Source organism: Dipodomys ordii, unplaced genomic scaffold (assembly GCF_000151885.1).
Source record: "Dipodomys ordii isolate 6190 unplaced genomic scaffold, Dord_2.0 Scaffold10, whole genome shotgun sequence".
NCBI lineage: Eukaryota > Metazoa > Chordata > Mammalia > Rodentia > Heteromyidae > Dipodomys > Dipodomys ordii.
The window spans coordinates 19,536,494-19,561,280 of record NW_012267226.1 but is presented as its reverse complement, the minus strand read 5'-3'; the positions used below and the strand labels follow the sequence as shown (position 1 = coordinate 19,561,280).

The window sequence follows — 24,787 nt, the reverse complement described above, 5'->3', positions numbered from 1 at the left end:
CCTGTTAGACTCTGCTCCTGTGGTTTGCAGTCGAAAACACCCATGCATCCCTTTAATCTTCCCCCCCCCCAATCGCTGCTCCTGCGTAAACTGGGGTTCAAATTAAATACCAGCTCCTCCCGTGGCATCCTCCTACGGGCCACCCTCCATGGGTGCGCAAACCCCGCCGCGGCCGGAATCACCCCGTCCTCCCCTGTGGAATCAATTTTAGGGTGTGCTGGGTAGCCCCAGGGCTTGGTCGCACGCCCCGGGCGCTCAAGCCAACTGCTGGAAGGGCGGACAGGTGAGAGGGGCGCCGGCCACCCGTCCCCCTCGCTGCCAGGGGCCTGCAGGGTGGACTCCGGCTCGGCAGAGGGCATCCCAGACCCCTCTGCAGCTCCGGAAGCCCCGGGAAGACTACACTTCCCAGCGACGCCAGGGACAAGCGAGAACCCCGGGCTTTGACAGCCGTCGCCACAAGTCTTTCCGCCTCCCCGGCCCGCCTGGGAGCCGGAGCGGGATGGTGGTGTCCTGAGCGGCCGGCCCCTCTCCGAGCCGTCGGCCCCGCGCCGGGGGAGGACCGAGGACGCCGCCGGGCGCCCCGCTGCCATGGCCGCCCCTCCCAGCCGCCCCCCGCCGCGGCCGGCCGCCCCGGCCCCGCTGTAGCCCGGCGGGGTCCCCGGTGCCCGCCCGCTCTCTCCTCGCGCGCCCGCGCCGCGCTGCGGATTTCTCCGGCCCGCCGCTTCGCTTCCACCGGCCCGGACCCGAGCGGGTTGGCGCAGGGGCCCGGGAGATCTGGGGGTCCCGATGCCTCCGGGCCCCCTCTCCTGAGACCAGCCACCAGCGCCCGCACTCGGGGCAGGCGACAGGGACGATCGTGGGCCGGAGAGCGCCCAGAAGGCCCGGGCCCACCATGGCCCCGGCCCTGCCCTGGCTCCTGCTGTGGGTGGGCTGGGGCGTGCTGCCTGCGCACGGCACCCAGCGGGGCATCCGGCTGCCCCTGCGCAGCGGCCTGGCCGGGGCTCCGCTCGGGCTGCGGCTGCCCCGGGACACCGACGAGGAGCCCGAGGAGCCCGGGCCGAGGGGCAGCTTTGTGGAGATGGTGGACAACCTGAGGGGCAAGTCTGGCCAAGGCTACTACGTGGAGATGACCGTGGGCAGCCCCCCGCAGACGGTAAGGGGATGGGGCCCGCGAAGCCCTCCTTCCTGCGCGCACAGGGGGACAGGACTGGAGTGCAGCAGCTAAGGGGGGGTCTCCCCCCAAAAGAACCTTTCCTTCTGGCCATCTCGTTTCCCCCGACCCCTGGGCCAGCTGCCCTCGCCTCTCTGCCTCGCTGCACAGTGTGGATTTGGGGACAGAGCAGTTTAGGGGTCTCCTGAGTTAGAGAAAGGGGTCTCAGGGGGAGCTCTAACAGGTGTCAGCCCCTCTGGTGCTGACCAACTCTTGACTCCCATCTGTCACCCCTCTAGGTTCTGGTCACCCAACTCCCCCTCCCATCTGTGTCCCCAGGCCCTCCCCCACCCCAGGCTTTCTGCACTCCGTCCCCTCCCCCACCTATGCCTCAATGCACAGCCAGAAAGGAACTGAACTGGGCCTGTGGAAAGAAAGAACTGTAGGAAAGGAACCCCATTCCTTTCCAGAGTGGGGTCCCTCTGGTGGCAAAGGGCCTGGAAGTGATGGAGGAAACACTTTCCGCTCCCCCTAACCCTCCCCACCATTGTCGAGGTGATAGAGCTTGTGCCCTCATCTGCCCACCTGGCTATGGGAATGTGGGCCAGAGTGGCCCTCCATGTGGGGTGCCTGGCTGGCCTCTGTGAGCATCTGCCTCCTCTGTGGGTGAGTCTGGGCAGCAGGCCGCGTGGGTCTGTGTAGGCTGGTACGTGTCACCTTGAATCTGATCCTGCACTTCTCTCTCTCTCTCTCTGTGAGCCACCCCCAGATCTGTGCCATGTCTGTCCAGAAAGCTTGTCCATACAGGGTGTGGAAAGTCAGAGTGTGTTGGATGTAGGAGGAGCGCCTGAGTCTGTACCATCCAGGAGCATTTACATTGAGCACCCCATTCCTCCCCCCCTCTTTCCCACTAACTTTCCAGAAGTAGCATGCATCCTGTGCAGGCCCAGGCTAACACAATGCTAAGGATTGTCTGGGAGCAGGAGCCGTGTGGAGACTGAGGTTTACTCTCTTTACTGTTAGTCACATTGAGCAACTGCCCAGACCGTATGACACATCTCAGGACCATGCTGCTCTGGCCCTGCTGCTGAACCCAAAAGACCAAGGGTCAAACAGACCAAGAATGTCCAGCTTGTCCTGTACCCCTAATAGCTTTCCCTTTTCCCAGTTGTGTGGCCCTTAGACAACTTATATAACTTCCCTGAGGCTGTGGCTTTCACTTTAAAATGAATGAGATGCTATCTCCCTTGTGAAGATTTCATGAAATCCTGTAGGTGCAAGCACCTTGAACATAAGTGACCTTCAAAGAAGTATTACCTCACTTTCTCCTTGACTGGTCTGGCAGCTTCTGCCTCTTCTGTGCTCTACAATGAGGTGTAAACACCTGGATGGCTGAACCTCCATATTGTGCACTTGGGAACTGGAGACCCGCTGCTGTACTTCCTGATTCTCAGCTCAGCACCTGGAAGAGTACCCTGTGCTCATCCATTCCTTTGAGTTCTCTAGAAGTTAGAGAAGCAGGCTGAAACTTGCATGTCGCCCTTAAGAGCCAGTGCCTGCTAGCCCTCAGTACAGCAATTCTGTGGACTGCACGTGGCTCCCCTTGGGGACCTACGCCAGCCAGCCTCTGCTCTGTGGGCTGTCTGGCCACCTTTGATCCAGTCCCCAGCAATGTGTAAGAAGGGTGCTCTTTCTCCCTACGTGGTTGAAGGTATCAAATGAGAAACAAAGAAAATGTAGGCAGCAAGTTTATGTTTGGAGACTGATCCACAAAGATCAAACCTAAAGACCTTAGATAGAATGGCAATGAAAGTAAGGGCCAAGGTCATCCAGAGCAGTACTGGGGCTTGAACTCAGGGCCTGGGTGTTGGCCCTTAGCTTTTCCACTCAAGGCTGATGACCTACCACTCGAGTCACAGCTCCACTTTGGACTTTTTAGTGGTCAATTAGAGGTAAGAAGAGTCTCACAAGCCCGGCACTGGTGGCTCATGCCTGTAACTCTAGTTACTCTAGAGGCTAAGATCTGAGGATCACAGTTCAAAGCCAGCCCAGGCAGGAAAGACTGTGAGACTCTTTTTTTTTTTGGGTCCAGTTGTGGGGCCTGAACTCTGGGCCTGGGCACTGCCCTTCAGCTCTTCAGCTCAGGCTAGCGCTCTACCACTTGAGCTACAGCGCCACTTCCGGCTTTTTTCTTTTTGCATATGTGGTGCTGAGTAATCGAACCCAGGGCCTCATGCATGCAAGGCGAGCACTCTACCACTGAGCCACCTTCGCAGCCCCATGATTGTGAGACTCTTATCTCCAGTAGAAAACTGGAAATGGCGCTGTGGCTCAAGTGGTAGAGTGCTAGCCTTGAGCTGAAGAGCTGAGTGACAGGACCCAGGCCCAGAATTCAAGCTCCACAACCAACAACAACAAAAAAGAAGAATCTCACAGACTTTCCTGTCTGGGCTGGCTTTGAACCTTGATCCTCAGATCTCAGCCTCCTAAGTAGCTAGGATTACAAGTGTGTACCAATGGTGCTCCACAAAGAGAAATTATAAATAAAGGGATCATATGTAGGTCCTTATCATCAGATCCTGCTAAGTAATTAAGTTCTCTGGTCCACATAGACCCCTGGAGTCTCTGGGAGTGGGGCCTGACCACTCTGTCTCATGCTTCAGGAACTCTGAGATGTGGAAGTGCAAGGGGTGAGGCTGGGGGGATACGTGTTCTAAGTATTCTGGAGACAATGAGTTCGTTTGGGAAGGCTTCACAGAGGAGGTGTGCCCTGAGCTGGGATTTGAAGGATGGTTAGGAGATGAGGGGCTCCTATTCCTGTGTACTGTAATTGCACTCTTCTGGCCTTCCCACTCTTCCTTCACAGACTAGGAGAGGCTACCGTGAATGAGAGAATAAACTGTGTGTGGTTGGGCTCCTGTATGTTTGTTCAGGAGACAGGAGAAAGCCACACCAGTTAATATTACAGCTTTATGCTGAGAACAGATATATTTGGGTAAATAAAATAGAGCTAAATTGCCCAAAGCCTTAAATGTCAACCTATAAGGTTTGGTCTTGGGTCTTCTTTGGTTAATGAGGCAAACATGAATTCATTTGTACAGGGGAAAGAAATGAAAGAAAACCATCTCTTAGGAATAGATGTGTGAATAATAGGAAGAATGGAATAGAGAGATTTGGACAGCTGAAGGCTCTGTTGGGACAATCCAGGTGTGAGGCTGTGATAAACAGAGCGCGAAGGGAAGAGGAGGATGTGAGCAGGGTTCCAAGGTAAGACCTGTGATAGTTGTTTGAAGGCGGAGGAAGACTTCCTGGGAGAGTGTAAGTGGAGGGAAATGGCAGATGGCTAATGGAAAAGTCCGCAGGTGAGCATAATTTAATAGTACTGCTTTACTGGTTTATTCCAAGCATATGCAAAGTTTCTTTTTATGTATTCTATGTGTATTACTTTGCTCTTTACAGCAATCCCTGCTATATACATATGTATACAGTTAGTATACATATCAGGGAACAGGCTAGTGAGCTGAGAACCTGCTCACTCCTTGTTCTTTCTACTGTGCTGTTGTCTTGCAGGAGAATAGTTTATCCTGAGTATCCCTCTTCCACTCCCCTATAACATCTTCTCTCACCCCTCTTAGCAACAGTGGTTTTGATACACTGTAACTGATTTGGGTTCCCACATCAAACTTCAAGCCCTTAGGGCTGGAAATGTAATTCAGTGTAGGGTACATGCCTCATGTGCAAAAGAGTCTGGTTCAATTCCTGGCATTGCAAGAAAAAAGTGGGGAGGGGAATCATATTGTATTCTTTTTTTTTTTTTGTCTGTTGTGGAGGCTGAACTCTGGGACTGGGTGCTGTTCCTTAGCTCTTCAGCTCAAGGCTAGTACTCTACCACTTGAGCCACAGTGCCACCTCCAGCTTTTTCTGCTTATGTGGTGCTGAGGAACCGAACCCAGGGCCTCATGCATGCAAGGCAAGCGCTCTACCACTGAGCCACCTTCCCAGCCCTCACATTCTAATACCTATGACATTGTCAAGTTTAAAATATGTTTCTCAAAAATGTTGGGTGAGTCTGTCCTCCTAGCTATTCAGGAGGCTGAGATATGAGGATCAAGATTTCAAGCCAGATTTAAGGCTCTTATCTCTAATTAACCAGCAAAAACCTGGAAGTGGGGCCATGGCTCAAGTGGTCGAATGTCAGCCTTGAGTGAAAAAGCCAGGCAACAGCTTGCAAGACCTTGAGTTCAAGCACCTCCAATACTGGCAGAAAAAAAAAAAAGAATATTGGATGAGTGAATAAGTAAACTGCAAGAGATCTAAGCAAACTGCTCATGGGCAGTTGTAAATGTTGAGGTGGAATTCCTGGAGAAAGTATTTATTCTTTTCACTAAAGAGGATATTATGATAATATGAGCATCATCAAGCAAACCCGGGGTAATAATATATGTGTTATTAATGAAATTTGGTAATAATCAGGATAACAAATATTTATTGAGAACTCCTGTGTATAGAAGAGAAAGATAATAACATAGTCTTAGCCCTTAGCAAGCTCACAGTTCAATGTGAGACATACAAACAACTATCATCTAAGACCAGGTACACCTGTTCCAAAAGCAATAGGTCTTGGGAGTGCCTGGAGAGGCACAACTACGTGTGTGTGTGTGTGTGTGTGTGTGTGTGTGTGTGTGTGTACACTTGTACTGGAGTTGGAATCCAGGACCTTGCCACCCACCCTTAGCTTTTTCACTGTACCATGTGAGCTGTACCTCCACTTCTGGCTTTTTGCTGGCTAATTGGAGAGAAGAGTCTCACAAATTTGTCTTGCCCAGGCTGGCTTCAAAACTATGATCCTCAGATCTCGGATTCCAGAGTGGCTAGGGTTACAAGCTGTGAGCTGCCAGCTCCCAGCTGCTTCTACTTCTATACACTATAATTCTGTAAACTTGTACGTTCTGACAGGATACAGGCTTGCTTGAAAAGGAAGTATTCCTGTTACTGCCTTGAGATTTGACTATGGCTTTGAAAGATGATGAGACAGCTGTGCTCCACGGAGAATGATGTGGGAGGATATGCCTTTCCATGAGCTGTGATGAGAAAGAAGCTGGAAGTTGTAGTTGTGGTGGAGTAGAGTTTAGGAAGCCATCGGGAGCCCTAGTAGATATGAGAAAAGGGATGGTGGCATCTAATTTTGGTTGGAGGAAAATGACTTCAGTGTGGAGGAGGACTTGAACAATCTAGAGCGTGAGACAAGGAATCTGAATGCAGGAGGTGACAAAGAGGGCAGAAGGGAGGAAAGGTTTCACCGAGTGTCAGAATTCACAGCTCAGCCTTTCTTGGTCTCTGATAATATTTAAGGGGTGAGAGAGAAGGGTGAAGAGCAGTTGGCTTCTTGTTTAGCCTCAGACTTGTGTGTGTTTGGGAACATAGCAAAAGGAGCAAAGTGTGTGTGTGTGTGTGTGTGTGTGTGTGTGTGTGTGTGTGTGTGTGTTAGATTAAACTCTGGGCCTGCATCCTGTCTATTAGCATTTCTACTCAAGGCTGGCTCACTCCCACTTGAGCCACAGCTCCACTTCTGGCTTTTTACTGGTTAATTGGAGATTAGAATCTCACAGACTTTCCTCTTCAGACTAGTGATGAACCATGATTCTTAGATCTCAGCTTCCTCTGTAGCTAGGATTATAGGTATGAGCCACCAAGGCCCAGCCTGGAGCAAGCTTTTAAAACACACTATAGTTGACCAAGTTCTGCATTTATTTTTCTGCTGTAATTATGAGGGCTCAGGTATTGGCATATGTCTTTTGGTAATGAAGAAATTTGGCTTAGAAAGATTTAATTGTCTTGCCCAAAGTTACTTGCTAGGAAGAACTGAGCTGGTTTCGGTTCTAGTCTTTAGCAGTTTCAAATACCAGGTTTATTCCTGTGTTTTATCATTTTGGACATTGGTTGACATTGGGGTTTTGGTGGAAGGTCAGCACAGCTCTTCAGATTCTTGCTTAGGTAGCCCTAGATGAGTTAGGAGAGGTTTACAGAATTACAATGCACCTGACCTGCAGAGTTGGGTTCTGAAGTCTAGGTCTTGGTTTTGTTAAGCTAAAGATACCTTGTTCCTAGATCTCTTTGTTGTTGACCCCCCCCTTAGGCTTAAATAAAATCTTTCTTGAAACCTTGAGTGGAGGCCTCATAGACGTCTTGTGAAAGCCCTTGACCTTGATAGGCTATTTTGATCTTAATGGAAGCTAGTTACCTGTGAGTCTGCGACCTTATGATTGCTTCTTCCATCTTGGGTTTCCTGCCCACATTGCCAGCACTCCCAGCTGCTACCTGTGTGGCTGGCCATGGGCATCCTGGGTACCAGAAGGGCACTTAGAAGGGGAAACATAGATTTGGAAGTTACCCACAAAGGTGGTTGTAGAAGTCAAATTAGGTAATGGACTTGTTCTGTAAGAGAATGAAGAGCTAAAAGAGGAAAATGGTTAGAGAAAGAATGAATCTAGGCAAGGGAGCTGGAACACCATCAGAGCCATGAGGTTCAGGATCTCAAACCTACAAGTGGTTTTTCTTTTCCTCCCTCTCTCTGTCCCCCATAATTGCCTTCTTTTCCCTCTTTCTCTCTCTCTCTTTCATGTGTATGCACACATGCCGGTCCTGGGGTTTAAACTCAGGGCCTAGGCACTGTCCCTGAGCTTCATTTTGCTCAAGGTTAGCACTCTACTACTTGGGCCACAGCATCACTTCCAGCTTTTTCTGAGTAGTTTATTGGAGATAAGACATGAACTTTCCTGCCCAGGCTGGCTTAGAATTATGATCCTCAGATCTCAGCTTCCTGAGTAGCTAGGATTCCAGGTGTGAACCACCAGAGCCTGACTCTATAATGGTTTCTTTCTGTTTTTCTTTCTTTTCTTTTCTTTCTTTATTCTTTTGGCTAGTTCCTGAGGCTTAAACCCTGGGCCTGGGTTCTGTCCCTGAGCTCCTTTTGCTCAAGGCTAACACTCTACCACTTGTGTCACAGAGCCACTCCTGGCTTTTTCTGTGATTTAATTGGAGATAAGACTCACAGACTTGGGGCGGGGAAGGTGGCTCAGTGGTAGAGCACTTGCCTTGCATGCATGAGGTCCTGGGTTCGATTCCTCAGCACCACATAAGCAAAAAGAAAAAAGCCGGAAGTGGTGCTCTGGCTCAAGTGGTAGAGCGCTAGCCTTGAGCTGAAGAGCTGAGGGACAGTGCCCAGGCCCAGAGTTCAGGCCCCACGACCGGAACCAAAAAAAAAAAAAAAAAAAAGACAAGACTCACAGACTTTCCTGTCCAGGCTGACTTTGAACCCCGATCCTCAGATCTCAGCCTCCTGAGTAGCAGCTAGGATGACAAGTGTGAGCCACCAGCACCTGACATGCCTCACAGAGCTGTGTCAAGAGATCACAAAGGCAAAAGGGAAGGTTAAGACAAACTTGAGCAAGCAAGGATCTGGACCTCCTGCCCTTCCTAGCACAGCGTGGTCCATCCTCTTATCTGTCCTGGTCCTCCTACTCTTTATTAATTTACACAGTGGACTTAGGTTAAAAAATCACTGAAGTCAAAGAGCCATCCTCCTAACCAGGCAAAGCAGGCAAAGATTGCAGCTGCCAAGTTGCCTACCCAGTCCCTGTGAACACCCGTGGCCCTCCTGGCTGGCTGGCTTCGGGTGGCAAGCAGGCCTGCGCTGAGCTCTTCAGCCATCTCACATGCTTCTCTTCTGCCTCCCCAGCTCAGGGGAGCTTTACCTACTCAGCAGGGTAGAAGGGGCCCTCCTGGAGCATCTCCAATAAAGAGCCAAGCAGAAACTCTGGTGGATAATGCAGGAAGAAGACACACTTCCCATCTCTGACAACTGTTTTCTGCTGGAAGCCCACTCTCTTGGGTACCTGAGCAGTAGAAAGTTCTGGAAAGGAGCCAGCCAGGCATGCACAGGTGTTCCCAGGGCACATTGCCAGCCAGGCGGTTCCTGAGGGTGGGTGGGTGTTTTGAGGAGGTCTCTGTATCATAGTCGCAGGGGTATTTGGACATAGGAAGTGGAAACTCTTGAGTCCTTCCCCTGCTACCCATGCTACCCATGGCCGCCCCTGCCCCCCCCCCCACCTCCAACCCCATGCAGAAATGGACAAAGCCGTGGAACACTAACCAAGCTCTGACTTCCCCAGGCCAGTGTCAGCCCTTCCAACCTGCTTTCATCCTGTGGGTGTCTTCTCTGCTGCCTGCTGTACCTGCATTGTGTGCAGCCCAGATGTTCCCTCATAGGACTGATAAACCCCACCACGTCTCCCTTTCCAGTGCCTGGGGAGATATCTTTCCCCAGGAGGCCGACGGAGTGAACCCTGTGTGAAGAGCACAGCCCAGGTGCCATTGAGGCCCTGACTGCCATGGGGGCAGCTGGGCAGATGCCAGAGATCTGCGGTCATTTTCCACTGGGGTCGACCAAGACAAAATGAAAGTCACTCTAACTTGGAGTTGAGACAAAGTGAGACAGCAGGAAGGACTTACTGTCTGCTAAGGAGACGGCAGCTGATAAGGTAGCTAGTAGCTCCTGTGGTACTTTGTAGAGAGGGGTTTTGCCAGGTGGGTTCCAGAGCACTGGCTGGTGACTCACACCTTTAATCCTAGCCACTCAGGAGGCTGAGATCTGAGGATCCCAGTTCAAAGCCAGCGTGGGCAGGAAAGTCTGTGAGATTCTTATCTCCTATTAACCACCAGAAGACTGGAAGTGGTGCTGTGGCTCAAAGTGGTAGAGCACTAGTCTTGAGAGCTGAAGAGCCCAGGGACAGCGCCCAGACACACAAGAGCACACATGAGGGCTGAGAATGTGGCTCAGTGGTGGAGTGCTTGCCTAGCATTGCATGAAGCCCTGGATTCGATTCCTAAGTACCACATAAACAGAGAAACCCGGAAGTGGCACTGTGGCTCTAGTGGTAGAATGCTAGCTAACCTTGAGCAAAAGAAGCTCAGGGACAGTGCAAAAAAGCTCTCACATGACAGTTTTCAAATGTCCCTATCCATCACCTTATCTGAACCAGAAGCACTGATCAGTAGTAGTTGGGCTGGCATGGAGGTTGGGAAGAAAAGGAATATCCTGGCTACAAGAAGGAATGAGGTAAGTTTGGCTCAGGGTGACCCGGCCACTTTGGGATTCCTTAGAAAAGTAGCCTGGCAGGGATGGGTAAGTGGTGCCAGGGAGCCTGTCTGCTCCCTGGGCCCCAGCTGCAGCCTGGAGAGGAAGTGGAAGGTAGAGGATGTATCTGGGAAAGGGAGCCTATTTGCCGAGGGTCAGCTGTTTGGTTCAAGGTGGGAGGTGGAACCTGGACAGGGTCCAATCCTGGACCCAGTCACAGGCACGAGCTGCTGCTGACTTTTGGCTCTCACTGTCCTTCCTTGCCCCTTCTCTTAGTCTTGGACCAGCTCCAGACTGGGCAAATCTCCTTAGGAAAGCAGATGGAGCTGACTCCAAAGGCTCTGGGACCTAGGAGCTCTAGAGCCACCATGATGGCTTTAAGAACCAAAAGGCCCCAGGCAGACAGTCACTGTGCTTAGGTTTGGAGGGTATTGGTTGTCATGGTGACTGTGCACAGTGGTCATGTGCGGTGCCAGGTTGAGAATCACCCCTGCAAGGACCCTGGGGCTGAGAATTAATAGCCAGTGTCTGTAGGCTCATTGGGAACCAAACACAGAAAGTAAGGCAATTACTGTCAATTAAGAAAAACCAGTGTGGAGCATTACTCACCTACTGGGGTTAGGGGAAATTAGGTAAGAAGGGCGTCAAGGGCTCTCCTCCCTGTGGGCTCAAGGTGTGTGTGTGGTGGGGGGGGGGGGACAGATGACATTAAATGAGTGATTCAGGCTGGGGGAAGGGGTAGCCAGAGAAGCCTAGAAGCTATTGAGGACCTGCTGGAGGGGGGCTGGAGGGTGGGAGGAAATCTTGCCTGAGGAATCAAGAACAAGACTCTCAGGAGACAAGATGTTTAACTGAGCAGGAAGCCAGGTGCAGGTAGGTGGCTTGTGTCTATAATCCTAACTACTCAGCAGGCTAAGATTTTGTTTTGAATCCAGCCCAGACAGGAAAGTCCAAGAGACTCTAATCTCCAATGAACCACCAGAAAGCCATTAGTGGACTCAAGTGGTAGAGTACCAGACTTGAACAAAAAAGTTAATGAACAGCACTCAGGCTCTGAGTTCAAGTCTCAATACTAAAGGAAGGAAGGGAGGGAGGGACGGAAGGAGGCAGGCAGGCAGGCAGGAATAGGGCACACAGGAAGAGAACATTCCAGGCAAGGGAAAATCATAAGCAACACTCCTCAGGAGGTCACGGACCTCCTAGGAAACATCACAAGAAGCAAGGTGACAGTGGCAGGTAATGTTCCCTGTTGGCCCATGGTTGATCAGATGTCCCCAAGGTCAAGGGTCTTAGGACTAAATTCATGGAGTGCGTGTCAGTTACCTGATATTTGGTAATTAAAAATGCCAAAATATAGTGGCTTAGAATGAGTCATTTGTCAGGATTCTGTGGTTGGCTGGTGGTTCCTCTAGTCGAGCTCAGTGACGTGGCTGTGTTAAGTTGGCAAGTCAGCTAGGGCAGGACTAAGCCAGGTCTGCTGGGATTTTGGCTCTGAAGTCATTCAAACTCAAGGAAGCTGGACTGAGCTGCTTCCACAGAACCTCAGGGCAGGGTTCCAAGAGGATGAGGGTGATCCGGGTGCTGTGTGAAGCACCTCCTTGTGTCTGAGGATGTCTGTTCCTTAACGCAAGTGTTGTGCTTACCGACTTACACCCCATGCCCCATGCCCAGCCTAGGTTAATCACTGGAGATGGTCCAAAGTAGGAAAGATGTCTCCTGAAATGTTATTCTCATCCAAAGGGATCCGACCCAGCTCTGTCTGCTGGACAAAGCCGGGGTCAAGACTGGTATAATTTGGGGGAATGAAGAACTCATCGGCTCCGATTTCACTCTCCAAAAGCGGTGGCTGAGCTCAGAGTGTGAGCCAGGACAGGTGTGCCTTTCCCTGTGGGGCTTGTTAGCTCTTCCCACCTAGCTGCCTACCCAAGAGGCCCCTAGGGGGCACATTTGTTTATTAAGTGATTGGCACTGACCTAGCCCTGACCCCAGGCTACAGCCCCCTGGGCATCCGACTTCGGGGTCTGTCTGAGCCCGGGGACCAGGTAAATGGCTGCAACACCACAGGCAGCCTGCACACAACCTCCCTTGAGGGAGCCAGGTGTGAGCTGGCGTCATTCCTCCAGCCTACAATCACTGGAGCCAGGGAGGGATGGCTCCTGCACACCCACCACTACAAACAGGATAAAGCTCTTCCACCTTCTCTTTTCCTTAAGCATTCATTGATTCAAGAAAGACTTACTTCCCAGCACTGAGGCCACTCTAGGAATTAAAAAAAGAAATTCAATACAAAGGGAGGTCAGCATCAGAGTAGAGCGCTGTGGATAAAGGAAAGGGACCTAGGCTTTGTCCTCCAGGAAGCCCCTTTTCAGTTCAGACTGAAGGAAGAGGGTTGAGCAGGCAGAATCCAAGTGAATGGAGGGTTGGTCCAGGCAGGATGAGGGCCTGCACAGCTGCTTCTGTAGGGAACACAGGTGTTAAGGATGTGCAATGAGGCGGCTGAGGGGAGGAGGGACAAATGGAGGCTGGGCATGCAGGCAGGGCCAGACTGGGGAGCCTCTTGTAGGAAACATTCACGCTTAGAGTCTTTGTTTTAGTGGCAAGAGGAAAAAGGTTGGCTTAGGAAAAGCTTGATTTAGGAGGGTAACCTGGTCCTGTTTGCACTTTGGAAAGATCGTGCAGAAAAGAGACTGGAGAGGTCAAGGGTGGGTGTGCGATGATCAAGTGGAGATACCCTTATCATAGCCCAGGGTGAGATGATGCTAGCTGGGCCCTAGACTGGCAGAGTTTGGAGGACTTTCAGGCCTGCAGGCGCTTTGAAGGAGAATGATTGGCCAGGATGTGAAGAGGAGGGTGTGAAGATGTCTCTGAAGTTGCTGCCGGACCAAACAGATGGGTGATGACGTCACTCACTGGGACAGGGACCTGGGAAGGACACTGTAAGGTCAGCATTGGAGAATCTGGCTTTGAGGTGCTTGGGGGTGGAGGGGGTTCCATATGTACCTTGGAGCTTGAAGGGAAGGAAAGGGTGAGCATTAGAAGCTTAAGGTCTAGGGACTCCGGGGGAGGTGCTCAAAGAGAGAGGAAAAATGAGGAAGAAGCTAAAGCCAGCCTGGGATGTGAACGGATGAAGATGAGGAGACTGACTTGCAGTGGGTGACATGAAATCACCGTGAACTGTAGTAAGGGCTGCTTGCGAGTAGAGGGATCTTGGCAAACCCAGTTTTAGAATAGGTTGAGGAATGAGTGGGAGGTGAAGAAATGAAGACGGCTTGGCTGAGAGCTTTACCCTGTGAAGGGAGAGAAGGGTGCTGGAGGCGGGTGTGAGGGGAAGGAAAGGTTTTTGTTGTTGTTGTTGCTGTTTTTTAAATGAAGAAACTCAAGCGTTTGTAAATGCCAATTAGAAGAATCTAGTTTGGTGATGGGGGGGGCGGGGCTGGGGAAGCAGGAGCTACCGGAAGGAAAATTAATCATTAATAGGCAGGTGTACTGGGAACAGAAGCACTGGCTTGTAATCCTGGCCACTTAGGAACAACTTGGTTTGTCACCAACTTAGGCAAAAAAGGTATCCATATCTCATCTCAACTAAACAAACTAGTCAAGGTGCTGCTTGCCTACAGCATCCCAACTATGCTAGAGGTGCAAGTGAGGATCTCATTCAAGGCTGGCCTTGGGTGAAAAGCAAGGCCCTAACTGAAAAACAGCCTGAAAGCCAGGCGCTGGTGGCTCACGCTGGTAATCCTAGCTACTCAGGAGGCTGAGATCTGAGGATCTGGTTCAAAGCCAGACCAGGCAGGAAAGTCTGTGAGACTCCAATACCAGAAAACTGAGAGTGGCGCTGTGGCTCAGATGGCAGAGCACTAGCCTTGCAATGAAGAGCTCAGGGACAGCGCCCAGGCCCAGAGTTCAAGCCCATGACTGACAAAAAAGAAAAAAAAAACGGCTGGGAAGGTGGCACAGTGGTAGAGTGCTTGCCTTGCATGCATGGGGCCCTAGGTTCAATTCCTCAGCCTATAAGCAGAAAAAGCCGGAAGTTGGCGCTGTGGCTCAAGTGGTAGAGCATTAGCCTTGAGCTGAAGAGCTGAGGGACGGCGCCCACTCCCAGAGTTCAGGCCCTATGATGGACAAAAAAGAAAAAAAGCCTGAAAAGCAAAAATGGGGAGGTGAGACTGAAATGGTAGAGTTCCTACAAGACCCTGAGCTAATGCCAGCAGGGAAAGGGAAAGAGAAAGGACCTGACAATGGAGGAGGCAAGAGGCTCCTGGTCCTAGGTGGATGCTGAGGCCTGAGCCTGGTGAGCCGGCTGAGGGTAGGGGGTGGGGCAGCCACAGGCATAGATGACGGGTTGCAAAGTGTTCTCACTGAACGGCCCCAGCCTGGGAAATTAGGAGGTGAGATTCTTCTGCATATTTCTATCTCCAGGCCCCCCTAACTGCCATGTTCCATGATGAGCAAGCACCATGTGTGACCCAGGCTGCTGCCTTGGGAGAGGCTGCTGGCTGCGAGGAGGTTCCCATAGAAACGTTGAAGGACAGCAATCACTTCTCAGCTTCAGACATTTCCTCGGAGGGAATCTCGGTGTTTACTCCGGTTTTCCATTTTGTTGTAGAATATGGACAGGCTGAGGCAGAGAGATCAAGGGCCTGAAACTGGGGATGGGAGCAAGGTGGTTTGTTTTTTTCCTGGGTTTGGGCTCCTTAGGGGTGGAAGAGGGAGACCAGAGGAAAGAGAACTGGACTGGAAGGGCAACAGGAGTATGTGGGGTGGGGGGAGAAGTAGCAGCCTGCAGAGAGAGGAGAGGGGGCACAGGGAGGGGCTGGGGATTCCCCTCCCCCCCAGATAAAAGCTCCATGCCACTGTCAAGACGTAGCCGTATTTGCTAGAGCTAGCCAGTTACACACACTGTAGGCAGCCCCTTGCTCTCACAGGCTACCGGGACAGTGTGGTGAGGCTTTCTTTCTTTGAAGTCCAGGGGCAGCAGATGAGGCCCACTCCTGGTGCTGGGGAAAAGGGGTCTAGGGGAGGGGACAGTGGAGCAGCTTTTTAAAATCATTAACCTGGTTGATTGAAATCAGACCCGGGGAGCCTCCCAGCTCTATTGATTTTCTCTGAAAGCCCAGCAGCTGGAGCTGGTAGCTGCCCAGAGACCAGGGAGAGGGACAGGAGGAGAGGTGGAGAGAGGGGGGCAGGGAGGGAAATGGGACCAGGGCCAGGACGGCAGGCTTGGGGAGGACTGGCCGCCAGTGCAGAGGGGTCTTTGGGATGGGAGGGTGGCCAGGAAGCCCAAGCAGGCATTGGGGGAGTGGCCAGCACAGCCACACAGGCACCACGGAGAGCAGATGATTTGGCAGACGGACAGAAAGCAGCACAGTGACCTGCTCAGGGGGACAAGGTCAGAGCCTGGCTGCTGGAGGAAGCTCTGCTGACCTGGGTGCACTGAGGAGAGGATACAGAAAGGAAGGCCCTAAGGTCAGGGCAGAAGCTCTAGAACAGTGGTCTTTCTGAGGGCAGGACCTGCCTTCTTTTGCTCACGGAGATACAGTGGAGGGCTGGAGGAGGGGGCCAGGACAGTGGCATGTCACCGAACCAGGCCTGTTGTGTCTTCTGTGCAGTATGCAGTTAATGAAATGACAAACTTTGCAAAGTGTTCATCTATGAGGTGGATAAATATGAGGAATAAGAGCTCCCAGACTCAAATCTGCCTCTCTGAGGAGGTTTAGAGGGACTTATAGGGTAAAGAAACATAATTTCTATAGTTTGAATTGTCCCCCAGAGGGACCATGTGTTGAAGGGTTGGTCCTCAGCCTGGTGCTATTGAGAGTTCTTAGAACCTGTATGAGGTGGAGCCTGCAGGGAGGGAGTTAGGTAATTGGGGGTGTGTCTTTAAAGGGAATATTGGGAACTGAGCCCCTTCCTCTGTCTGCTTCCTGGCCATTGAGAGATGACCAGGCCTCCTTTACCAGGATATACTGTGCTGCCACTGGCCCAAAGCAGCATAGCCAAACAATCATGGGCTGGAATTATGAGGCAAAACCTTCCTTTTAAGTTGATTTTCAGGAGGAAAGGGAGACAAGTTAGACGAGATGCTAGGAGCACCTCAGCAAGGAACACAGAGAAAACACCTGTCTGTATTCCCTTAGCCAAAACAAGCACTGACAAGATGAATTTTCACCAGGACATCATATAGGGCTCCTGAATCTCCATAATTTCTAACAGTGGCACACGTAGCTGAAATGCCACATTCTGGTGGGCAGGGTCATACACACACAAGTGCATCATGTGCCATCCTGGTCCCCAGGACTCCACTTGCCAGAGCAAATGCCTAGAATATCTCTTCTTTTTTTTGGGGGGGGTCTGGTTGTGGGGCCTGAACTCTGGTCCTGGGCGCTGTCCCTCAGCTCTTCAGCTCAAGGCTAGCACTCTACCACCTGAGCCACAGCGCCACTTCCGGCTTTTTTCTTTTTGCTTATGTGGTGCTGAGGAATCGAACCCAGGGCCTCATGCATGCAAGGCAAGCGCTCTACCATTGAGCCACCTTCCCAGACCCTAGAATATCTCTTCTGAGCTGAAAGGGGATGCACCAAGCTTCTTCATGGGAAAACTAGGAAAGGAGGGGAAGACAGACTCTGTCAGCTATACAAAGAGCAGAGGCTCATACCTATAATCCTAGCTAGTCAGGAGTTTGAGGTCTAAAGATTGTGGTTCAAAGCCAGTCCAGGCAGAAAAGTCCCTGTGAGACTCTTATCTCCAATTAACCACTCAAAAACCAGAAATGGAGCTGTGGCTCAAAGTGATAGATTGCTATCACTTTGATAAAGAGCTCAAAGACAGCACCTAAGCCCTGAGTGCAAGCCCCACAACCGACCAAAACAAACAAACAAAAACAAAAACGAAAACAGAGACAACCTGACGGTTGTGCACACTCAGTGGCTCTAGTGACAGAAAATGTTAGGATTCCATAGACAGAAGCAGACACAAAATTCCTGAGGCCATACCAAGGGCATCTTAAGACCCAAAGTTCTGTCTATGGTTGTATCCAGCAGGTGCCAGCCTGACCAACCCTGCATCATGGAAATTCTGCCCTGGACACTCTAATAGGAGACTATACTGTGGGGTAAAGGCCCACCAGGCTGGTGAGCCCAAGGCTACCTGGTTGTTCATACCTTTCTCTCCTTTCTGACAGCTCAACATCCTGGTGGACACAGGCAGCAGTAACTTTGCAGTGGGCGCAGCCCCTCACCCTTTCCTGCATCGCTACTACCAGAGACAGTTGTGAGTCATAGAGGGGAGCCCCAGTGGGGAAGAGCCTGGGCTGGAGAGCCTTTCCCAATGGGAGTCAGGGGAGGAGTGAAAGGGGAAAGGTGAAATCCTCAGATCCTTTGGTCCTGCTGGGGAAGTGGAAGGAAAAAGAAGCCAGCAGAGGTGAGGAGAGAAGGGTGGGGGACCCATACCACAGCAATGGTGGGCAGCTTCCCATGAGAGGGGATGAAGGAGAGCGAGCTGCCTCATGGACTCACATCTGCTCAGGGATTGGAGTTTTCTGACATCAGCAGCTGACCCTAGGCTATCACGCTACAGCAATGAGCTCCCTTTGCTCTGTTTTTACCCAGGGCCACTCCATCCAGGTGGCTTCGAATGATTCAAGGATGTGAAGGAAAGAATCTTCTCATAAGGCTGTGAGGGCCCTTATGTCCAATGTCTCTTCTGTGGACCACCCAGAGTGCCAACAGCTGGAGGCAGAGGGGGTTACAGTGGGTTTTTAGGTAGGAGAGCCAGGAGGGTGATCTGGAAGGCCCCCTAGCATACAATCAGGACAGGAAAGTGGTGAGAGGCTGTCTTAACATCTAAGGTAATCTGTGTGTGACAGAACATGAGCACCTGGCACTTCCAGGAAGATGTGAAGCCTTTTCCCATTTCCTGCCTTCTTTGACCCCTTTTCCTTGAATCTTGAATATTCTTAGGATACAGTTGGGGAGGGAGAGCGGGACCAATGGCAAGGCATTCATCCAGGCCTTTATCCCAGTCCCACCCTAGCGGCTGCCCCATGCCAGGAGACACCACCTCCCTGCTCTGCTAGGATGCATGTGCAAATCTCTTCCCTCAAACTTGCTGCAGAACTTCCATATTTACCCTGCGTGGCACATTCTCCACCACTCCGGTGGCACCACCGTGCCCCAAGGCAACATGACTGTCAATGGCTCCTTTTCTCCCGGAGCTTGCTGCAGTGGGGGAGGAAGAGATGTCCGCGAGCTGTCCCTGCAGGAGCAGCAAGCACAATGCACAAAGCCCAGCTTGTTCTTCACAGGCCTGAGCTCCAGATCCAGGAACATGAGCTGCAGACACAGGAGAGCAAGCCCCAGCACTAGCTTCTCGCCACCCGCCCCCACCCCTAATCTTGCTAGGTCATCTTACATTCTGTTCTGGGAAATAGAGCAGACTCTAGGACGCCTTGAGAGATGTTGGCATTGGGAAGTAGGTTTGATCCTGGATTCCTATGCCCATTGTGGGTTGACATCTATAGATCTCTGTTTACACTCCACAGGTCCAGCACATACAGGGATCTCCGGAAGGGTGTCTATGTGCCCTACACCCAGGGAAAGTGGGAGGGAGAGCTGGGCACCGACCTGGTAAGCATCCCTCATGGTCCCAACGTCACTGTGCGTGCCAACATCGCTGCCATCACTGAATCGGATAAGTTCTTCATCAATGGCTCCAACTGGGAAGGCATCCTGGGACTGGCCTATGCTGAGATTGCCAGGGTAAGAACAAGGCTTTGCACTCCTCAGAGTCTGCACCTTGCACATTGCATGGGACACAGGAAGGGATTGGGAGAAAGAAAGGGAGTGGACTAAAAGAGGAAAGCAAGTCAGCTGGAAGTATTATTGGACAGAGTTAGGGTGGCAATCTGAGAGCAGCTGTGATAGGCACTGGAATGAACAGATCTTGATTTCTATATACTCTTGAGATCGTTAAAAGGCCTTGTAAATCTGAAGTACATTAGGCTATGGGGAAGAAGGACTATGGCCCTGTATTTTCCTGTATACATCTCCTGCTAGTGTTCTCTCATTCTTTCTCTCTGCCAAAGCTTAGTATCTCAGTCTTACCTAGGGAACACTCGCAAGTTTTGCTTTTACCCTCCAACATAGGTAGGAATCTAGGCTTATTCATCAGGACTTCCACAAAAAGACTCACTCCTTGTCTCTTTCCACCACAGCCTGATGACTCCCTGGAGCCCTTTTTTGACTCCTTGGTAAAGCAGACCCACGTTCCCAACCTCTTCTCCCTGCAGCTCTGTGGCGCAGGCTTCCCACTCAACCAGTCTGAGGTGCTGGCTTCAGTCGGAGGGAGCATGGTGAGTATGTCCTCAGGGAGGGGAGGTTCTGACATTAGGAGAGATGGTACCAATGTGCCTTAGTGTCATGATAGTCTTGGCTCTACCACATAATACCAAGGGAAGCCATCTCTACTTGTTCCCCACTCTTTTCTTCCTTGCATTTGATCTGAAAGGCTTCAAGGCACTTGAGGGAAAAGTCAAAAATGGATTAGGAATAATTCAATGGAAATGGGGGTAAAACATACTAAATTTGATTTTTTTTTTTTTTTTTGGTCGGTTGTGGGCCTGAACTCTGGGCGTGGGCGCTGTCCCTCAGCTCTTCAGCTCAAGGCTAGCACTCTACCACTTGAGCCATAGTACTACTTCTGGCTTTTTCTGCTTATGTGGTGCTGAGGAATGGAACCCAGGGCCTCATGCATGCAAGGCAAACACTCTACCACTGAGCCACTTTCCCAGCCTAAATTTAAGATTTTTTTAGTCTGATAGTCAGAAGGCAAAGATGTACGGAAGTTAAAATCTATTTATTGACTAGGACAATAGTGAAAGGTTCCTCAACAGGCAGAGAAAATCAAACTTGTAACAGAAGCACATAATAATTCACTCAACATTTATTGTGCCAGTGTAAGTTTTAAATAACTTATATCAGGGCTATGGAACTCTGAAACAAATAATTAAAAATCCTGGACAGTCTCTTCCCTTGAACACACTTAAGAAAATATAAATCACTTGAGGGCATGATTTGATTAGAAGCTGGAAGGGAAAACAACAAAGTGTAAAGGACCTTTGTTGGCAGAAACAACAGAACTTATTGCTAGGTCTCCACGTGGCCTGCTCTCCCCTGGGCCAGGACATGGCTGTGAGCTCTTTTTTTTTTCAGATCATCGGGGGCATTGACCATTCGCTGTACACGGGGAGTCTCTGGTACACACCCATCCGGCGGGAATGGTATTATGAGGTGATCATTGTACGGGTAGAAATCAATGGACAAGACCTGAAAATGGACTGCAAGGAGGTAAGAACCCATGGGGGAGCTGAGGGGAGAAAAAGATTAGGCATCATAGTGAGGGATGCTGTGCAGAGGTACAGGATCTATGAAGGAAGTTGGGGCTGGGCCCAGAAATTGGAAATTACTGGTCACACTAAGCCTGAAGTACAGGGCGGCAGAGCACTTTTACCCAGGGCTTGTGGTGAGTGTGGAACTAGCTCCTGTCTGGACCCCAGACAGTCTGACTTCATGGCCTTGGGAAGCCATTTATAGGGTATGATGGAGTTAAAAAGACATGAATTGGAATCTAGCTCTGCTTAACAAGCTATGTGTCTCTGGGCCAATCAAAAACTGGTGAAAACTACTTCCTCAGGGACTGTGGAAAAGATTGGATAAAGTTCAAAGTGTTAATCCCTGAGGCTGGCAGTAGCCAACAACTGCCAGCTAAAGTATTTGGGTCTCCTTCTCTAGATTCTTTTTGTTGTTGTTTTTGGTCATGGGGCTTGAACTCTGGGCCTGGGGGCTGTCCATCAGCTCAAGGCTCAAGGCTAGCGCTCTACCACTTGAGCCACAGCGCCACTTCCAGTTTTCTGAGTGATTTATTGGAGATAAGAGTCTCACGGACTTTCCTGCCCAGGCTGGCTTGGAACCATGATCTTCAGATCTCAGCCTCTTGAGTAGCTAGGATTACAGGCTTGAGCCACCAGTGCTCAGATCTGTCCCTAGATCCTTACGCATGATAAATTAGAATAGATATAAAACTACTGAAAGGTATCCATATTCTAGAACTGAAGAATGCTTGCCCACACTAGATAAAAAAAGTTAACATTTACTGAGTGCCTCCTATCGGCCGGGGAAGTTTAATTTAGTCCTCACGATAACCTTTGAGGTAGAGACTCAGTCTCCTTTTGAAGATGAGGAAACTGAGGCACAGAGGTTAAGCAACTTGCACAAGGAGGTACACAGAGGCAAAACCAAGAAACCAACCCAGGCAGGACCCCAAGCAGCCAGGCTCATGCTCCAACTCTCCTCAGAGTGGGGCATCAAGAAAGCTATTCTCACCCTTTCTTTCCTCTCTTCTTAGTACAACTATGACAAGAGCATTGTGGACAGTGGTACCACCAACCTTCGTTTGCCCAAGAAAGTGTTTGAAGCTGCAGTCAAGTCCATCAAGGCAGCCTCGTCGGTCAGTGGACTAAGGGTGCGGGCGGGTACCAGAGATGGCATGGTATCAAAGGAGTCAGTGACACTCCCATTCCTCATAAGAGCTGAGATGCTTTCACTTAGAGCTCTTGAAAACTATTCTTGTAGCTGGGTGCCAGTGGCTCATGCCTACAATCCTAGCTACTTGGGAGGCTGAGATAAGGAGGATTATAGTTCGAAGCCAGCCCAGGCAGAAAAGTCCACAAGATTCCTCCAATGAACCAGCAAAAAAATACTAGGCTAGAAGATGCGTCAAGTAGTAGTGACAGCCAATCAAGCTCAAGTCACCAAATTCCAACTCCAGTACTGGAGTTTAAAACACCACCACAAAAAAAAAAAAAAACCAAACCATAAAAAAAAAAAAAACGAAAAAATTGTTCTATGTACTCACTATACAATCCTCCTTGTACAAAATGATTTTGGGTTGTTTTGTCAGTCTCACTACAGCTAGCCCAGGCTGTAAACTCATGATACTTCGGCCTCAGCTTCCTGTGAGCTGGGATTATAAGTGTGTAGTAAACACCTTACTGTCCTGATACATATTTCTCCTGCTCTCTGTTCCTGGCCTCTGGGTTGCAGAATTCACCTCCCCTACTTTGGATGTTTCCCAGAAATAGCTAAAGCAAATTAAGAGGCCAGTCAATGTTATATGAAAATGAAGAGGTGAAAGTGACAGGCAGATGATTAGTCATCTATTTCTCATTGACACAGACAGAGAAGTTCCCAGATGGGTTTTGGCTAGGGGAGCAGCTGGTATGCTGGCAAGCAGGCACCACGCCTTGGAACATCTTCCCGGTCATCTCACTCTACCTCATGGGTGAGGTCACTAATCAGTCCTTCCGCATCACCATCCTTCCACAGGTAGGTCCCACCCTGAGACAGTGGGGTCTGTGAAGAGGACAAAACACCCATGGGCACCTATGGGGACAGCAAGCCAGTGTGGCCTCTGAAGACTTGGAAGACAAAATAGATAAGGAGAGTTAGTGGTAAAGGGGTCTTGGAAAACCCAACCCCTCAGGGCTCAGGAATGAACCTGGTGGGCAGATGGGGTGAAGGATGGAATGAGGAGGGCACCCTCTCACCCTGCACTCATCTACCCCTAGCAATACCTGCGGCCAGTGGAAGATGTGGCCACGTCCCAAGACGACTGTTACAAGTTTGCCATCTCACAGTCATCTACAGGCACTGTCATGGGGGCCGTCATCATGGAGGGCTTCTATGTTGTCTTTGACCGGGCCCGAAAACGAATTGGCTTTGCAGTCAGTGCTTGCCATGGTAAGAGCACCAGGGACCAGGGTGGGGCCAGTCTATCCATATTCTTCAGTTAGGCTACCTGGATCTGTGCGGGAGGTAGGAATACATCCACATGGTGTACAAAGCTGGTATCAGTGCCTGTTTTTTTGTATTGTCTGTTCTGCTGCCCCTGCCTGAATCGTGAAGCTCTGGGGCAAACCTAGAGCATGAGGAGAAGCTGAGGCATTGAGAAGCCCTGGATGGGGAGGCAGGAAGCTGAGCCTTTAGTTGTTTAGTGAGCTACCCCACAGGGCGGTTGAATGCTAGCAAAGGTGGCAGGATCCACAGCTGGACTTGCACAGTGACAGGGGAGTTTGCTATGGGTATGAAGGGCTAGCTTTAGAAGTCCTCTTAGGTATCATACCTAAATGGGGTAAACGGGGAAGGGTGGCTGTGTCAATGGCCCTGAGGGAGACAGTCACCTAGCACTGGGTTCCTTGCCTGCCCACCCCCCCCCCAAAGGTGAATGAGCAGCCTGCAGGGGTAGGAAGTTCTTTTTATTGTGTGACAATAACAGCTCGCCTCCTATCTGCCCTTTCTCCAGTGCACGATGAGTTCAGGACAGCGGCGGTTGAAGGCCCTTTTGTCACCCCTGACATGGAAGACTGTGGCTACAACATTCCACAGACAGATGAGTCAACCCTCATGACCATAGCCTATGTCATGGCTGCCATCTGTGCCCTCTTCATGCTGCCACTCTGCCTCATGGTGTGCCAGTGGCGTTGCCTCCGCTGCTTGCGCCATCAGCACGATGACTTTGCTGATGACATCTCCCTGCTGAAGTGAGGAGGCCCGAAGGTGGAAGACAGAAATCGCCCAGGACCACATCTGGGTGGTTCCCCTTGGTCACAAGTCGGGGAGACACAGGTGGCCCTAAGGACCCTCAACCACCCACCAAATGCCTCTGCCTTGAGGGAAGAAAAGGGCCACAGGGGGATTCCAGGGCTTGCACCTGTAGGAAACGGAAGGGAAGCAGCAGCACACTGCTAGCGGGAATGCTTTCGGTCACCTCAAACTCCACTTGGGAAATTCTGCTGCTTAAACTTTTAGTGCTGAACTTTTGCCCACCATCCCTTTAGGTTTTCCAACCCAAAGTGTTCTTTCCTTATGTCTGGAAGTACTTGCATCGTGCCCAGGCCATCCTAGTGTCTCTGTGGTACCTGGCAGAGAGAGGGCCAACTTCATTTTTCTGCTGACCTAAGTGAAAACATGCAGTTTGATATTTTAGAGATAGGGCCTGTAGAAACAAGCCTATACTGGTGCAAAGACTGTTCCTGAATTAAACAAAGAACAATGGGATGGAATATTTGTACTTATGGGGGTGGTCAGAAAGAAAAGCTGGAGGCATGGCTCAGTGGTAGAGCACCTGCCTAACAAGTGGAAGGCCCTGAATTCTAACAGTTACCACCACCACCACCCCCAAAAAAAAAAGAAAAGGAGAAAGGAGAATAGAATAAAAAGACAGGGAGCAGTTGAAATGAAAAGCTAGAAAAGGCAGGAACACAACAATTGCCAACCCCAGTTTTAGACCTCATCTCCAAGACACAACTCCACCTCCTAAGATGGTGTGGTTCCCCCAGTGTTTAGTGGTAGAAGTGAGATGGGAAGAAGGCTGACACAAGCCAAAGAGATCTCTTCAGTGAAAAGTACCCACAAGGAAGTTCACGTAAATGAATTCCTGCCCTATTA

At 50.7% G+C, this 24,787-nt stretch overlaps 1 protein-coding gene across 2 annotated transcripts; it reads left to right on the top strand.

Moving 5' to 3' along the window:
* The first annotated feature begins 674 nt into the window (after positions 1-674).
* Positions 675-24,382, top strand: Bace1 (beta-site APP-cleaving enzyme 1). Of its 2 annotated transcripts, none has more exons than XM_013009685.1 (9): positions 675-1,153; positions 17,467-17,555; positions 18,826-19,042; positions 19,498-19,635; positions 20,495-20,629; positions 21,687-21,788; positions 22,517-22,666; positions 22,909-23,080; positions 23,643-24,382. In XM_013009685.1, exons 1-9 carry the CDS (start codon positions 893-895, stop codon positions 23,882-23,884), a joined length of 1,506 nt encoding a protein of 501 aa, XP_012865139.1. In that variant the 5' UTR covers positions 675-892; the 3' UTR covers positions 23,885-24,382. The 2 variants fall into 2 exon arrangements, with proteins under 2 accessions (XP_012865139.1, XP_012865140.1); XM_013009686.1 differs by having other exon boundaries at positions 19,573-19,635; positions 23,643-24,328.
* The last annotated feature ends 405 nt before the right edge of the window (positions 24,383-24,787 follow it).